This window comes from Tachyglossus aculeatus, chromosome 22, assembly GCF_015852505.1.
Source record: "Tachyglossus aculeatus isolate mTacAcu1 chromosome 22, mTacAcu1.pri, whole genome shotgun sequence".
NCBI classification, from domain to species: domain Eukaryota; kingdom Metazoa; phylum Chordata; class Mammalia; order Monotremata; family Tachyglossidae; genus Tachyglossus; species Tachyglossus aculeatus.
The window spans coordinates 19,015,112-19,032,724 of NC_052087.1; the positions used below are offsets into that span (position 1 = coordinate 19,015,112).

The 17,613-nt window shown below is 41.8% G+C and overlaps 1 protein-coding gene across 2 annotated transcripts in view; it reads right to left on the reverse strand.

Moving 5' to 3' along the window:
* Nucleotides 1–17,613, reverse strand: part of SHANK2 (SH3 and multiple ankyrin repeat domains 2) — a 734,882-nt gene that overhangs the window by 511,143 nt on the left and 206,126 nt on the right. For both annotated transcript variants that reach the window (XM_038764461.1, XM_038764460.1), the window contains one exon: nucleotides 609–675. In XM_038764461.1, the coding sequence (XP_038620389.1) occupies nucleotides 609–675 (67 nt within the window). The remainder of the gene's footprint in view (nucleotides 1–608; nucleotides 676–17,613) is intronic.

Sequence of the window (17,613 nt, forward strand, 5' to 3'; positions counted from 1 at the left end):
AATGCGAAATCAATCATCTTAGCTTTTCAAAATATTTACATGGTATTAAAACAAATGTGTGTATCTATGAATATTTTTCCATTCCTGAAATCTACTACATTAAGGTAAAAAAAGGTGGTTGATTAATCACAAATATCTGTGAATAAATCATGGGTTTCTTACCAATTAACAATCATACTGCCATGTCCTCTGAGGAGAAGTAGAAGGGGCATGGAGAAAATTGGCCAGGGAGAATTTGGGGCAGGAGTGGCAGAGGATTTGGGAGATTATTGGTCTCAGCAGCAGAAGGGCCGGGTGAACAGGAGAATGGGGCTCCATTCAACAGGCTTCCAAACTAGATTTATAAACATCAGCTGTACAATCCCAACATATTCCCTTGGCCTGCTGCCAGGTTCACCCCCTCACCAATCATCCACCCGACTCCAGAGGCCAAATGTCCTGATAGTCTCTGCTCATCATACGACAGGAAAAATAGGGACAGGGACAGAAAATACAGTGGCACTGCTCTATTTTAAATAGGCTACCACACAGTTTATTTCCTAATGGCAAACCTTACTGTTCTAAATTCTGATTCAAAGATGCCATGGTTTTTAAAATTCTAAACTTACCAATATCTGTTTCCTTGTGATTCTTGATATACTCAGCCAGCTCAAAATTTCCTGCTATAATCGCCACCTATAATAGGGTACAAAATAGAAAATTAACAGAAAATTAAAGGATTAAGCCAAAAGAGTTCTGCAAAGGGAAGCTGACATTTCACAGAGGATCTCACTGATATCCAACTTTACACTCTATTGTAAAATATTAAAGTCTTTGGTTTTTTAACCACAGATACTGAGTATTCAGCAGCCACTGAATAAGTATTTAGTATTTATTATGCACCACTAACAGCCTGTGACAGATGAATTCACAGATACCCTTAGCTAGCCATGGTATTTAAGCATCAATAGCTTCATTACATCTGGATATTCAAAGTTCAAATCTGGATATTTCCACCATTACTCTTAATATACTTCATCTGTTTCCAGTGTTTGTACTTCAGCATAGAACTGATTTAATCCACACAGTCTCAAAATTTCAGTATGGATAATAAGGAGATGAAAAGCTGGACATTATCATGAAAACCTACATTCAATTCATCAGCAGTCTTGTGAAAAATGCTTTATATGATATATGCCTAGCAAAGAGAATTAAAACATTTCTGGAAATTATTGCAAATCTTCAGATTTTAGAACAAAAATGATTCATTGCTTTAAAGTGTGATAGATAATCTCCAACTCACGCACTCTATAGGAATTAAAAAAAAAAATCAGAAATGAGTTTTGATCCGACCACTGGTGAGGGAGTAGACAAAAATCAATGTTAACAGGAGTCAGAAAGAGCCCGGGCTTGGGAGTCGGAGGCTCTGGGTTCTAATCCTGCTTCTGCCACTTGTCTGCTGTGTGACCTTGGGCAAGCTACTTAACTTCTCTGTGCCTCAGTTACCTCATCTGTAAAAGGGAGATTGTGACTGTGAGCCCGACGTGGGACAACCTGATTACCTGGTATCTACCCTAGTGCTTAGAACAGTGCTTGGCACATAGTTAAGCACTTAACAAATACCATCATTATTGGAAAGAGTGTGGGCTTGGGAGTCAGAGGTCGGGGTTCTAATCCTGGCTCTGCCACATATCAGCTGTGTGACCTTGAACAAGTCAATTAACTTCTCTGGACCTCAGTTCCCTCATCTGTAAAATGGGGATGAAGACTTTGAGCCCCCTGTGGGACAACCTGATTACCTTGTATCTACTCCAGCGCTTAGAACAGTGCTTGGCACATAGTAAGCACTTAACAAATACCAACATTATTATTATTATTATAATGATGATGATGATGGAACCTCCCAGTGGGAACGACAGATGATACTCAGTCCCTCTAGACTGGAAACTCCTTGTGGGCAGGAAAGTGTCTACCAACTCTGTGGCATTGAACCCTCCCAAGTGTTTAGTGCAGTGTCTGGCATCCTGAGCCCATGAAGGGCAGAGGTACCACCACCCCTGCCAAAAGGGTTGCAGTTGTGGCACCCTGCAGTGAGCTATGAAGGAAGGTTACTTAGCATTTCACCACAACATACACAAGTGAAGACTGTGTCCAACCTGATTATCTAGAATCCACCTTAGTGTTTGGGCAGTGCTTGGCCCATAGTAAGCACTTAACAAATGTTGCTACTAATATAATCATTATTAGTATAATCAATCAATCGATGGTATTTATTGAATGCTTACTGTGTGCAGAGCACTGTGGTATGTGCTTGGGAAAATAAAACAGCTTTTTTTTAATTTTAAGGTATTTGTTAAACTCTTACTATGTGCCAGGCACTGTTCTAAGTGCTGGGGTAAGATATAAGTTAATCAGGTTGGACATAGTCCACGTCCCAAAAGGGGCTCACAGTCTGAATCCCCATTTTACAGATGAGATAACTGAGGCACAGAGAAATGAAGTGACCTGACCAAGGTCACACTGCAAACAAGTGGCAAAGCCAAGATCTGAACCCAGGTCCTTCTGACTTCCAGGCTCGTGCTCTATCCACTAGGCCACTCTGCTTCTCAGAGTTGTTAGACACATTCCCTGCTTACAGTTTGGGGGGGCGGTTCTCCAGTCAGAGACATTCCCTCCTGACAATATGGCCCCAGCAGAAATTCCCCTACTTTCAGAGCCAGTGTTAACGCAGGTCTCCTGATTCTTAGGACCAGGGTCTTTCCACGGGACTGTAGGGCTGTAAAGAACACTTAGATGACTAGTGGATGACAGGCTCTTCAAAAGCTGAGTAGAATTCAAAGAAGGAAGGAAATAATATCTGCAAAGACCTCTGCCTCAGGTACCAGCTGCAACAAGTTCATGGTCCACTGCTCACTAACAAGCAAGCATTTTGTATTATGCTTGGAGTCTTGTCATTTAACTCAGCAGGCTGGATGGTGAGGCGTGCTCAGGCTGTGAGACTCAACATGTCCAAGACTGAACTCCTTGTCTTCCCTCCCAAACCCTGCCCTCTCCCTGACTTTCCCATCTCTGTTGACGGCACTACCATCCTTCCCGTCTCACAAGCCCGCAACCTTGGTGTCATCCTCGGCTCCGCTCTCTCATTCACCCCTCACATCCAAGCCGTCACCAAAACCTGCCGGTCTCAGCTCCGCAACATTGCCAAGATGCGCCCTTTCCTCTCCATCCAAACCGCTACCCTACTCGTTCAAGCTCTCATCCAATCCTACAGCATCAGCCTTCTCTCTGATCTCCCATCCTCGTGTCTCTCCCCTCTTCCATCCATACTTCATGCTGCTGCCCAGATTGTCTTTGACCAGAAACGCTCTGGGCATGTTACTCCCCGCCTCAAAAATCTCCAGTGGCTACCAATCAGTCTGCGCGTCGGGCAGAAACTCCTCACCCTCGGCTTCAAGGCTTTCCATCACCTCACCCCCTCCTACCTCACCTCCCTTCTCTCCTTCTACAGTCCAGCCCGCACCCTCCACTCCTCTGCCGCTAATCTCCTCACTGTGCCTTGTTCTCGCCTGTCCCGCCATCGACCCCCGGCCCACGTCATCCCCTGGGCCTGGAATGCCTTCCCTCTGCCCATCCGCCAAGCTAGCTCTCTTCCTCCCTTCAAGGCCCTACTGAGAGCTCACCTCCTCCAGGAGGCCTTCCCAGACTGAGTCCTCTCCTTCCTCTCCCCCTTGCCCCCCCTCCATCCCCCCATCTTACCTCCTTCCCTTCCCCACAGCACCTGTATATATGTTTGTACATATTTATTACTCAATTTATTTTTTTATTTTACTTGTACATATCTATTCTATTTATTTTATTTTGTGAGTATGTTTGGTTTTGTTCTCTGTCTCCCCCTTCTAGACTGTGAGCCCACTGTTGAGTAGGGACTGTCTCTATATGTTGCCAACTTGTACTTCCCAAGCGCTTAGTACAGTGCTCTGCACACAGTAAGCGCTCAATAAATGCGATTGATTGATTGATTGATTGGAATGGGAGAGTGTTGATTAGCACCTCTTCTGTAAACAAAGCTATTCTTAATGCAAAATCCTATCCCAGTGCCAGAGTCATTTCAGAAAACAAAATTCTGCAACCTCTCCTGAACCACATCAAATGATGCTATTTATTGAACACCTACTGTGGGCAGAACACTGCACTGTGTACAAGCGATAATACAATCTAGTATAAGGTGTTACAGATTGATATCAGCCCATGCACAAGACATTAAAGGAACAAAGTATGGGGGCTGAGTTGTAACAGTGCTTTGCACATAGTAAGCACTTAATAAATGTCATTTAAAAAATCAGCAAAGTAAGGTAGGAGTGGGCAAGGTGATGGAGTGCTTTAAACCCTGTGGTATGGAGTTTCCGTTTGATGCAGAGGTGGATGGGCAACCTCTGGAAGGTCTTGAGGAGTGGGAAAACATAGATTGAATGGTTTTGTAGAAAAATGATCCAGGCAACAGAGTTAAGCATAGACTGAAGTGGAAACAGACAGGGAGTATGGATGTCGGCAAGGAGGCTGATGCAGTGTTCAAGGCGGAATGGGATAAGTGCTTAGATTAACAAGGTTGCTGTTTGGATGGAGAGAAAAGGGCATATTTTGGCAAGGTTGTGGAGGTTGAACTGACAGGATGTGATGACTGAATAAATATGTGGGTTAAATGAGCGAGATAAGGTGACAATAAGGCCAAGGTTATGGAATTGCAAGACAGGGAGGATGTGATGCTGTTTACATTGATGGGAAAATCAAGGGGAAGACAGGATTTGGGTGGGAAAATGAAGAGTTTTATTTTGGACATATTTTCGGCAATGACTAGGTTAGCTAATAAAATGATAAATTATCAAGAGCTGGTATTTACAAAGAAAACTTCTAAGCTTTATTTCATATTCAGCACCTTTTTTTTCAAAATAGCTCAACACATAAAACAGAGTAATAAAAAGCATTTCTTTTATTTGGAATAATTGCAGGATTGCTTTTCATTTGATAATTTTAACTCCAGACAGAGGATGTTCCTTGAATGATTCTGGTCTTGACAATTGTACGCTTGTAAATGTTCATTCAGGAATGAGTTTAAGATTGCATCGTCAATTACATTCTTTTCAGGTATTGAAGGGACTTTGTCTTTTTAATGCATAGATCTCTTCCAGTACAATTTATTGTGGAGTCTCTATTCCCAAAGGCCTTTAGAAAAAGAATACCTAATCATCTGTCTTAGGTAATTTTAGCATCTGTCTGGATGTGGTAACTTTTTAAGGTCTGTTTCAGCTTGTATTCACTACCCAAATTACCTGGAAAAAGCATGATAAAAGGGCCTTCTCATTTCAAGAATGTGAAATATTTCTGAGTCTTATAATATTACATGTCTGAGTTTCAAATACTGTAAATTAATATTCTGAGTGAACGTTATGATAGTAACAATATTTCTTTTCACTTATCTGACAATTCTCAATTTTCTTAAATGGTCTCAGGAGCCCTTACTGACAAAACTACTGTTTACAGCAACCAGAGAAAGAAGGAAAGCAAAACTACACTGGTATAAGCAAACACCCAGAAAAATGCACAAAGTCCGGGCAGACAGAATTAGGCAGAAACTCCTGCCTCCAGCCCCCTGACTGTAGCTAGGAATTCAAAGGTCCCTGAAACTGTGGAAATACAATACTGGCCTTTATGTGTTTTGCCCAGACTATTGTTGTGGTTGTAGCACTATAACACATATTTCCACCATGTACTTTTTTTTTGCATTCATTTTCTTTATACTCACAGGCCAGGAGCAATGAGGAATAAATATCTGTCCTAGTAATTGACCATTAATAATAACAATTGATAATTGTGGCATTTGTTAAGCACTTATTATGTGTCATGCACTGTACTGAGCACTGGGGTGGATACAAATAAACCAGGTTGAACACAGTCCTTGTCCCACATGGAGTTCACAGTCTTAATCTCCATTTTACAGATGAGGTAACTGAGGCCCAGAGAAGTTAAGTGACTTGCCCAAGGTCACACAATGGACAAGGGGCAAAGCCAGGATTAGAACCCAGGTCCTTCTGGCTCCCAGATCTGTACTCTATTTATTAATTCATTCATTCAATTATATTTATTGAGCAGTTACTGCATGCAGAGTACTGTACTCAAGTGCTTGGAAAGTATAATTCTGCAATAAAGAGAGAAAATCCATGCCCACATGGGGCTTACAGTCTAGCAGGGGGAGACAGACATCAAAATAAGTAAACAGGCATCAATATATATAAATAGAATTGCAGATATATACACATCAAAACAAGTAAACAGGCATCAATATAAACAGAATTATAGACATATATATATATATATATATGACAATGATGGCATTTATTAAGTGCTTACTATGTGCAAAGCACTGTTCTAAGCGCTGGGGAGGTTACAAGATGATCAGGTTGTCCCAAGGGGGCTCACAGTCTTAATCCCCATTTTACAGATGAAGTAACTGAGGCCCAGAGAAGTTAAGTGACTTGCCCAAAGTCACACAACTGACAAGTGGCAGAACCGGGATTTGAACCTATTGAACCTACTAACTCCAAAGCCTGGGCTCTTTCCATTGAGCCACACTGCTTCTCAGCATATATATGCATACACAAGTGCTGTGGGGCGGGAAGACAAGGGTAGAGCAAAGGGAATGAGTCAGGGCAATGCAGAGGGGAGAGGAAGCTGAGAAAAAGGGGGGCTTAGTCTGGGAAGGCCTCTTGGAGGAGGTGAGCCTTCATTAGGACTTTGAAAGGGGGAAGTGTGATTGTTGGGCAGATTTGAAGAGGGAGGGCATTCCAGGCCAGAGGTAGGACGTGGGCCGGGGTCCAAGATCTTTGCACTCTAGGTAAACAGTTGCTGGTTAAGAGTAGCCATACCTTTCCCAAAGGGGAGGCAGGTTTCACTCTCGTGGTACTGAACAGTAAGAACTAAGCTTCCTGGACCATGGGTAAACACAGAACGCACACTCTCTTGAGTTTCTGGGAAACATGAGCCTCAAGTTCTGCCTGCTCTCATCTCCTATAGGAATGTGCTTCACCCCAGCAGTGTGGTGTGGGAGGAACAAGGCCATCCCAGTTTTGAAGCAGCCTCTTGCAGATCCTGGAGATTTCTGGAGACTCTCAGATGTTTTGTTCTCGGTCTCTGTCAGCTTCCCTCAATAGCCCAAATCATTCACATCTTTTCCTGTGTCTGTGCTCCCAGACCAGTGCTCAGAATTCAGCAGGTTCTGGATGAATGCCCCAAAGTCCCTGAGGTCAATCAATCAGGGGTATTAGTGAGTGCCTACTGTGGGAAAAGCATTCGGGAGAGTACTGCTGAGTTGGGAGACATGTTCCCTCCCCACAGGGAGCTTACAGGCTAGAGGGGGAAGCAGACATTAATGTAAATGAATTGCATGTATGTGAATAAGTGCTGCAGACCTGAGGATGGGATGAATATCAAGTACTATAAAGGGACAGATCCAAGTGCATAGGAGAGGCAAAAGTTTCCCTGGCATCAGTGCTCCAATAATAATAATAATAATAATGATGGTATTTGTTAAGTGCTTACTATGTGCAAAGCACTGTTCTAAGCACTGGGGAGGTTACAAGGTGATCAGGTTGTCCCACGGAGGCTCACAGTTTTAATTCCCATTTTACAGATGAGGTAAGTGAGGCACAGAGAAGTTAAGTGACTTGCCCAAAGTCACACAGCTGTCAAGTGGCAGAGCCTGAATTTGAACCCATGACCTCTGATTCCAAAGCCCGGGCTCTTTCCACTGATCCACGCTGCTTCTCGATTAGAGGGGATTTTTCAAGGGACTCTCTTGGGGATTTCCCCTTCATTCTTCCCACCCCTTTGCCTCTGCAGCCCTGAGTTTGAAAAAAGCAGTCAGGTCAAATTGAGGCTGGACAAATGCCAGTTAAGTGGCTTTGGGTCCATGCATTAGAGGTGATTAGTTGAGGTTTTATTGTATTGCCATTTAGAGAATGGCTAAAGGGAGAGGTTAAGTGATTTACCCACAGCCATGCAATGAATCACTGGGACAAGAAACTCTGTTGCCTGACACTCCACCAGCTAGAACATGGCCTTAAGTCTAAGTTATCACAACTAATATGCATCAAGACTAATAGATTCTGCACCATGAACGTCTACAGAATAGTCATAATTTATTAAAAAATGTTCTATATTCCACTGGTTGCTATTTGTTTTATTAATAAATAATGGAGTTAAATGGAAAGGGGATAGGATTTCTTCTGACCTGATTATTCTGAAAAGTTATTTTGAAAGGAAGAACTTTTACTTTTTGAAAGGGTCTTTCTAAAGGTAGTAAAAAGAAAACTACAAAACATGATTTCTCAGCAACTGAGAAATCAGATTGCACTGTGGAAAAAGTCATGTCTGAGGTGTATTGTAAATTTTCAATTGTGTAAGTAACACTAGCACTGATTTGCTGTTCTTTCATCTGGCATTAAATGCATCTCACAAATATTCTATAGGTGAAGACAAAACTCCTGTCTCCTTGATGAGATGTCAAATCTTTTTCTAGGAAACATACAGGCCACTTTTCCTCCTAATATTACAGATTATGTTCAAACTTCTTCTGGGAATGAGGTTTCCATTCAGTAATTTATGAATCTTAAATGTTCCCCTATTTTTAGATAGGAGTTCCTCCTCCAGAGAAACTTTCACTATTTTCCTTTCAAAGGAGGAGGGGTGCATGCTATTTCATTTATAAGAGAGACCAAAAGAATTAGAAGCAGCATGGAGTAGTGTTTAGAGCACAGGCCTGGGATTCAGAGGACCTGGGTTGTAATCCCAGCTCCACCACTTGTCTGCTATGTGACCATGGACAAATCACTTCCCTGGGCTTCAGTTACCGCATATGTAAAATGGGGATTGAGACTTAAGCCCCATGTGAGACAGGAACTGTGTCCAACCCAACTTGCTTGTATACACCCCACTGCTGAATAAAGTGCCTGGCAAATAGTAAGCGCTTAACAATACCATATTTTTATCTCCATCCATTTGCAAGATAAATAATAATAAAATAATTCTCAATATGGTTCTGGATAATTAAACAGAAAAATCGCCTCTGGAAGAAAGGTGTAATTTAACAAGTGAATATCAGTGGAGTAATCGACCATTGTGTTTCTTAGAAAAATTAAACTGCTTCACTTTAAGAAGGGAAATATATCTACTTTGCTCATTTTTCTGAAGGATTGGGTATGGATAAAATAGGCTACACACAAATCTGACAGTTGCTAACTTATGAAGCAAATTACAATACTATACAGGCTTTCTTTGACTTCAGATGCTTTAAGTTATGAAGAAAGATACTTATAATGTTTCTACATTTACAGTGGGTTTAAGATTTACAACAGATCAGTTTTGACTTTCCAACACTAGCTTTCTGGCACTAGCTCCACAGATGTAGGGGGGCAGGGGGAGGGTTGGTAAGGGAGGCAGGGTGTGGGGGGTAATTGGGGAGCAAAAGAGGAAACAGCAAAACGATTTGAAAAGCTGTGATGGAGGAGAAAGCAACAGAAAACTTAAAAAGGATGGGGGGAGCTGTGGGATTACTCGATTGCCATGCAGTCTCACCAGGGATGGTTCACATGCCCATTTTACATTTGATGAAGGAAAATTCGGGTACACCATGAAACTTCTTTGACAACCACAGGTATTTACTGAGCACCTACAAAGGACTATGCTTTGTTCTAAGCACTTGTATAACTGAAGGAAAACACACATTCTTTGCCCTCAAGAAGCTTATGAGCCACTGGGAGAAGTACACAGACTATATTTGTTTACAAATAGTGGAACCAGGAGAAAGAAAAAATATATAGCAGGAAGTCGTGCAGAAAGCAGCATGGCTTAGAGAAAGAGCACAACCTTGGGAGTAAGAAGACTTGGGTTCTAATCCGGCTCTATCATTTGCCTGCTGTGTGATACTGAACAAATCACGTAATTTACCTTTGCTTCAGTTTTGTCATCTGTTCTCTCTCTTGCTTAGATTGTGAAACCCATGTGGGACAGTCACTGTTTTTGACCTGATAATATTGTATCCACCCCAGCCCTAAATATAGTGTTTTGTGCAAAGTGTTTAACAAATGCCACAAATATTATTGTTATTATTATTTTTGGGATGCAATGACCAATCATACTTATTGAGCATTTACTGTGTGCAGAGCACTGTATTATATGTTTGGGATAGTATGTTATAACAGTGTTGGTAGACCTGTTCCCTGCCCACATCGGGCTTACAGACTAGAGGGGGAGACAGACATTAAAATAAATTCTGGATATGTAAAAGAGCATGAGGTGAATAATAAGTGCTTAGAGGGTAAAATTCCAAGTGCATGGGTGACACAGAAGAGAGAGAAGGACAAATGAGGGTTTAGTCTGGGAAGTCCTCTTGGAAGATATGTGAATAAGGCTTTGAAGGTGGGGAAAGTGACAGTCAGTCAGATATGAAGAGGAAGGGAACTGCAGATGAGAGGGAAGATTGGGCAAGGAATTGGTGAGGAAATAGATAAGATCCAGGTGCAGTAAACAGGTTGGTGTTAAAGGAAGAAAATGAGAGTGCGGAGTTCCAATAGGATATCAGCGAAGTAAGATAGGCGATTCTTTCATTCAATTATATTTATTGACTGCTTACTGAGTGCAACGCACTGTAGTAAGCACTTGGGAGAGGAGAGAGCAAGTGATTGAGCGTTTTAAAGCCAGTGGTATGAGTTTCTGTTTGATGTGGAGATGGATGATAAACCATCTGACATTCTTGAGGAGTGGGGAAACAGAACATTTTTTTAGAAAAATGATTTCAACATCAGAGTGAAGTATGAAATGGTTTACAAATAATTGAATATATAAATGGACAAATACATAGAAATATGAATATGTTCACAAGGGCTGAGGATTAAAATGAAATATATGACTAAGGGTGCATATTAGGGAAGTAACATTCTCTAGCGGAGAGAGCATGGGCTTAGGAGACAGAGGACTTGACTTCTAATTCTGGCTCTGCCACATGTCTGCTCTATGCTTCTATTTCCTCATTTGTAAAATAGAATAATTGTTATATGGTTGATGTGACTGAGATGTTGTGAATTAATAATAACTTTTCATTATTATGGTATTTGTTAAGTGCTTACTATGTACAAAGCAATGTATTAAGTGCTGGGAAAGATAAAAGATAATCAGGTGGGACTCAAACCCTGTCCCTTGATGGGCTCCCAGTGTAAGGTGGGTGGAAAACAGAAATTTGATTCCCATTTTACAGATGAGGAAACTGAGACACTGGGAAGTTAAGTGACTTGCCCAAGCTCACACAGCAAGTGGTTGAGCCTGAACTGGAACCCAGGCCGTCTGATTCCTAGGCCTGTGGTCTTTCCACTAGGCCATGCTGCTTATCTAATTATGGAAAGTTCCTTGGAAGAAATGAGATTGGGGAGCGTTTTGAAGGTGCGAGAGTTGTGATCTGGGAGATTTGGGAGTAAGGCAGTTCAAGGGTGGGGGAACAGCATGAGGGAGATACAGGAGGCAGGAGAGTTAATGTAAACTCATTACTATAGTCATATTACTCATCGATAATTGAGTCTGCAAATTCTGGTTAATCTTCATAACAGAGTATCTAACATTGGTTTATAATTTTTCCACCTTGAGAAAACTGATTTTCACTTAAAATGATTCACTTTTTGATTCAGATCAAGAATCAATTTTATCATAAATCCAAAAAGCATTGCCTGCATTTTCTTTCCATACCCTGCTTCTGCCCCTAGCCCCATGTGCCAAAGATTTAGGCTGTGAACCCCAAAACTATAACACTATTCATGTTTTAAACACTGCATCCTGCTAAAAACCACCATGCCCTTCAATTTTTACCCAATGTCCAAGAGGGCAAAAAGGGAAAGCACTAAGGAGAATGAAAGGGAGTAATCAAAGTAAAACCTAAAAAATGCATAAGAATGCACACACAAATCAGCATACTTAGCCCAGTGATGCTTTTCTTGCCCAAAAGGACTTTGGCAGGGGAGACAAATCAAAACATGCCCTGACGTGATTTTTAGAAGAATATAAGGTAATACCCTTCTGCTTTTCTGCTTGGCTTCCCTCTTAGTATCTATCATCAATATTTCAATTTTATCCATATTGGTAATACATGTCCAAAAATCAACCTAGCCATGTGCTTCTATTGTACTTGTCATCAAAGTTCCATAGTGCTCAGGAGGAGCTAGTTTAGAACTGAAAAAGAGGAAAATTCATCGATTACTTCTATTCTTTAAATGTTTCTCTCAAAAACTGCAGCCAGAGTAACAGAAGAAATACCCTTCTCTCTCTCTCTCTCTCTCTCTCCCAGAGTGGAAGCATCTATCTGATGCTGCTGCAGTCTAATTTGCTTCACAACAGTTAAAGCTATTTATAACCACATTATCTGACAAGTCTGTATTTGGAATATTGTTCCTTGTACAAGGAGGACTTTAGGCACAATACCTCCTCATTTTAGGATGTCTCGTAGGATGGTCTTCCTAATGACTTCATCACAGTACCTTATTATTATTATTATCATCACTGTTATGCACTTACTATGTGTCAAGCACTGTTCTAAGCACTAGGGTAATTGCAAGTTTATCAAGTTCCTGTCCCACATGGGACTCACAGTCTAAGTAGAAGGGAGAGCATGCAGTGAATCCCCATTTTACAGATGAAGAATCTGAGGCCCAGAGAAGTTAAGTGACTTGCCCAAGACCATTTGATGGGTAAATTTAGAAACTCTTGCACATTAAGTATAGGCTTCGATTTGGCAATGGCTAGACCGACCTGTCTGCTGGTCAACCTCGACCGGGCTTGACAGATAACCAATTGCAAAACAAAGGAGAAGAAAAACAACTTTTCTCTGTACTCTGGAAAAGGGCCATTTCCCACAGTACAGAAACATCTTGAATAAACACATCTTCCCAGGGTGACCTGGCCAGTCGCCTGGGAACTTGTGCAATTGGCAAAATGCCTTCTTGGTTTGCAAAGGGTTTATTAAGGCTCGTACGTTGGAGCTAACTCGGAATCTCACCCATGGAGAGGACGCTCTGCCTGGGACCTTCCCATTTGGGACCCTGAAAGCTGAATCCGGGATTCCCCAGCATAAAAACTTCAGGAGTTGGTGTTCCCCCGAATTGGTGATGTAACCCCGTTTTTTTTGTATTTGTTTTAACCCCTTTTTTTGTATTTGTTTTCTTCTTTCGTATTCCCTTCCTTCTATTAAAATTGTCCTTCTATTAAAATTGTAACGATACACCTATATTGCTATGTGTCTGCGCTTCTTTCTCTGAAAAAAGGGGACTTGTAGTCGTGGGTCTGAACCTCATTCGTTGGTTAACTGAATAAATATTTTGTTAACCTAACACCATTCAGTAGACAAATGGCAAAGTCAGGAATAAAAGCCAGGTCTTCTGACTCCCAGGGCTTTGCTCTTTCCACAAGGCCCCGCTGCTCCACTTTCCTGCTGTGAGGGTAGGGAAAAGGGCATCCCCACTCCAGCTGCTGCTCCAGAGCTTGGGCTAATGAGTGAGGTGATGGAACTTGGTTTCCCCCTGCCCCTTCCCCAGTGAGCTCAGTGACAGTGAGCTCACTGTCTTAATCCCCATTTTAGAGATGAAGTAACTGAGGCACAGAGAAGTGAAATGATTTCCCTAATGTCACACAGCAGTCAAGTGCCAGAGCTGGGATTAAAACCCAGGTCTTCTGCCTCCCATATGTATTCTTTCCCAATGTGTAGTACAGTGCTCTGCACACAGTAAACAATTAATAAATATAATTAATACTACTACCAATCTGAAGAACAACAGTTTAAAAGTCGGTTACCAGAACCAGGAAGTGGCATGTCGATGGACTCAATGTTATTTCATGGGCTGTTATTTAAGATGCCATAAAATATCCTGGGACACCTTCTACATAAGTAAAACATTCACATTGTCAGGCTGCCACAAGCCAAAGAAAAAGGAGGAAAATCAAATCCACGAAAGGTAGTTTGCAATAGCTAACAGTGAGGGAGTAACCAAGGAGAACCAATCATAAAAGGATCTGGTAAAAGGGGAATGAGTGAGCCAGCAGGGGAATAACAGAAAAAAAAGTGTAAAAATAAAAGTAGAAAAATGGGAATCCTAAGATTCAGATACCTAACCTAACCTTCTCCGGGGAAACCTTGCACTGAGGGACCAGAGTGTGACCAGGAAAAACTGAAGTTCATCAAGGATGTGGGGAACCACCCGCCTTAGATAAAAAGCTCCTGGATTATTCGGCATAAACTCAGTGTGGGCAGGGAACGTATCTACCAACTGTGTTATAGTGTACTCTCCCAAGTGCTCAGTACAGTGCACTGCACATAGTAAGTGTTCAATGAATATGATTGCTCGATTGATACCAAATCACCTTGCCCAGTGCTCTGTTTACAATAGGGGCTTAATAAATGCTGTTGCCATTAATACCCTAGCTTTGCAATGAGCCCAAGAAACACTGCTAAAGGTGAACTGGGGCAACTGATACTCTGGCAGCATGATCATTCATTCATTCAATCATATTTATTGAGCGCTTACTGTGTGCAGAGAACTGTACTAAGCAATGCATCATCACAGCATAGTGTTCATCGCAGTTGTACCCCAAATGGCCTGTCAACCGGTTGGGGAAATGTAGAGGGAACACCCAGAAGAAGGCTGCTGCTTCACAATCTTGCCCACAGAAAACTGAAGCCTCTGCAGGTGTACGTCATCATCAATGGAATTTATTGAGGGCTTACTATGTGCAGAACACTGTTCTAGACACTTGAGAGTTTCTGCTTGGTGCAGCAGAGAATGGGAAATTTTGGGAGGTTTCTGAGGTATGGGACAATGGGTGCTGAACAATGTTCTTGAGAAACAGTCTAAGAAGTAGAGTGAAATAGGGGCTGAAGCAGGGAGACACTGGAGGCAGGGATATCAGAGAAAAGGCTGATCCAGTAGTCGTCAGGATATGGGAAGTGCCTGGACCAGTATGATGGCTGCATTTCTACTAAGCAAAAGGAAAAAATCCACATGTGAATATAATTTAACAAGGAAATTTCATGTAGAAAATAGCCAAACAGCTTATTTGACATGGACTGATTTCTATTGCTTTGGAAAAGGTTTCTCCCCTGAAGTCATTATCTGGAACAGTGAAAGTTCTGGATAATTCAATTCCTGCCAAGTGTCTTCATGGGAAGTTTACTAGTGCACAAACAATGAGGTCAGAAGTGACTCCATAGACAGAGATACTATTAGCGACTATATGCCCTTGAGAAGAATCTCTGGATTCAAAGAGAACCCGCAATTTTGCCAGCAACATTTCCTGTCCAAATCAGTAGCATGGATAAATATAGACAAAGGAGGGCGAGGTTTAAGGCAGATGGAAAGACACTGAACTGTCCTCCTTCACGAATAGAGTTGAGTCCTACTGGAAATGCAGAAAAGAAGGAAGGAAGGAGGGAGGAATATTATGTTCATAATCACTTAACTGCCATTCAATTATTGAGTTGAAAGGCAGTTTTCCTAATTTTTCATGGTGGAAACTCTTGTGCTAAACTGTCAAGTAAAACGAAGACTTTGAGCAGTTGGTGTGCAAAGAGCTAACCCTTCTATTTTATAAGAGATGAGGAGAGGAGGAAAGACAACGGTGTGCATGCACAAGAAAAAGTGTGTGTGTGTGTGTGTGTGTGTGTGTGTGTGAGGGAGAGAGAGAGAGAGAGAGAGATTATGAACAAAAATTTATTGATGGTTCAATTGAGAAAGGGCAGGCTCCATAGTGGCAAAGCACCATGCTGGCTGTTGTTGCATTCATTCATTTAATCAAGCATTTACTATGTATAAAGCACTGTACTAAGCGCTTGGGAGAGTACAATATAACTTCAGACACATTCCCTACCACAATGAGTTCATAGTCCAGAAGGGAAGATAGACATTAATATAAATAGATAGATAAATAAATTACAGATATATACAGATATTCATTCATTCATTCAATCATATTGATTGAGCACTTACTGTGTGCAGAGCACTGTACTAAGCGCTTGGGAAGTACAAGTTGGCAACATATAGAGAAGGTCCCTACCCAACAACGGGCTCACAGTCTAGAAGGGATATATACAGATATGTACATGTGCGCTGTAGGGAAACGAGGGAGGATGAATAAAGGGGCAAGTATGAGCGGTGCAAAAAGGAGTGGGAGAAGAGGAGAGGAGGGCTCAGTCAGGGAAGTCTTCCTGGAGAAGACATTCAGGCTGTGTTGTAGTGGGAGAGCAGCGAGGTGAAGTAAGAAGGGGCAAGATGAGTAAGTGCTTTAAAGCCAATTGTGAGGAATTTTTTCTTGATGTGGAGGTTGATGGGCAACCATTGGCCTAGTGGAAAGGACATAGGCCTGGGAGTTAGGTGACCTGGAGTCTTATCTTGGCTCTGCCATTTGCCTGCTTTTTGACCTTGGGTAAATCAATGAACTTCTTGGTGACTCAGTTTCTCATCTGTAAAATGGGGATAAAATTCCCATTTCCCCCTGCCCTTTAGTCTGTGAGGCCCATGTGGGACAGTGACTATATCAGATGAGCTTGTCTTGTATCTACCCCACTGCTTAGAATAGTCCTTGGTATACAGTAAGCACTTAATAAATACTACTATTATCATTATGATCATTGTTGTTAGGGTAGACAAGCTACTTCCTGCCTAGAAAGTGCTGAGGGAAGAGGAAATGGTGTTGCCCTCTAGATGTCCAGTCAGTCCATGGAATGTCATGAAGAGTCAGATCTATCTCATGAGTCATAGGTTCCTGATCTGTGCCATACATAAATACTGCGGTAAAGCCAAGATTAAATTTTGGTGGATCCTTTACTTTGAATACTGCATCTAATCCAGCAACTGAAACCTAACCATTAGCTTTTAAGCCTTCAATTAACTCTCTCTTTGATTCTTACTCCCTTTTCTCACCAGACCTCGGCTTGCACTCTTCACTCCTACCAAGCTAGGATATTATCCATGCCTGAATTCTGGTTCCTTCTGCCATCAAAAGTCATTCAATCACATTTATTGAGTGCTTACTGTGCTCAGAGCACTGTACTAAGCCCTTGGAAGAGTACAATGTAACAGATACATTCCCTGCCCACAACGAGCTTACAAACCATGCCTGTGACTTTCCCCCTGCCTGGAACTCCCTTTCCCTTCAGATCCAACAGAAAAGGGAACTCCTCATCTTCAAAGCCCTCTGAAATAACACCTCCTCCAAGAGGCCTTCCCTGATTCTTCTTATTCTCCTCAGGTTTTAGCCCTTTCAACTGCCAGCTCAGCACTTTTGTGCTACCTAAGCACTTGTGAGCTCCCAACCTCCCAAAGGTTTTTTTTGCATATCTTACATGCCCTAATATTTTTATATTAACACCTGTTCACAAACAAGCTTTTCTCTTTCTTACTTGCTGTTTATTGGTCAACATCTGTCTTCCCCACTAGAAGGTAAGCTCCTTGAGAACAGGAATCATCCATCAATCAATAATATTTATTGACTGCTTACTCAAGCAATCAGCCAATCATATTTATTGAGTGCTGTGTACAGAACGCTATATTA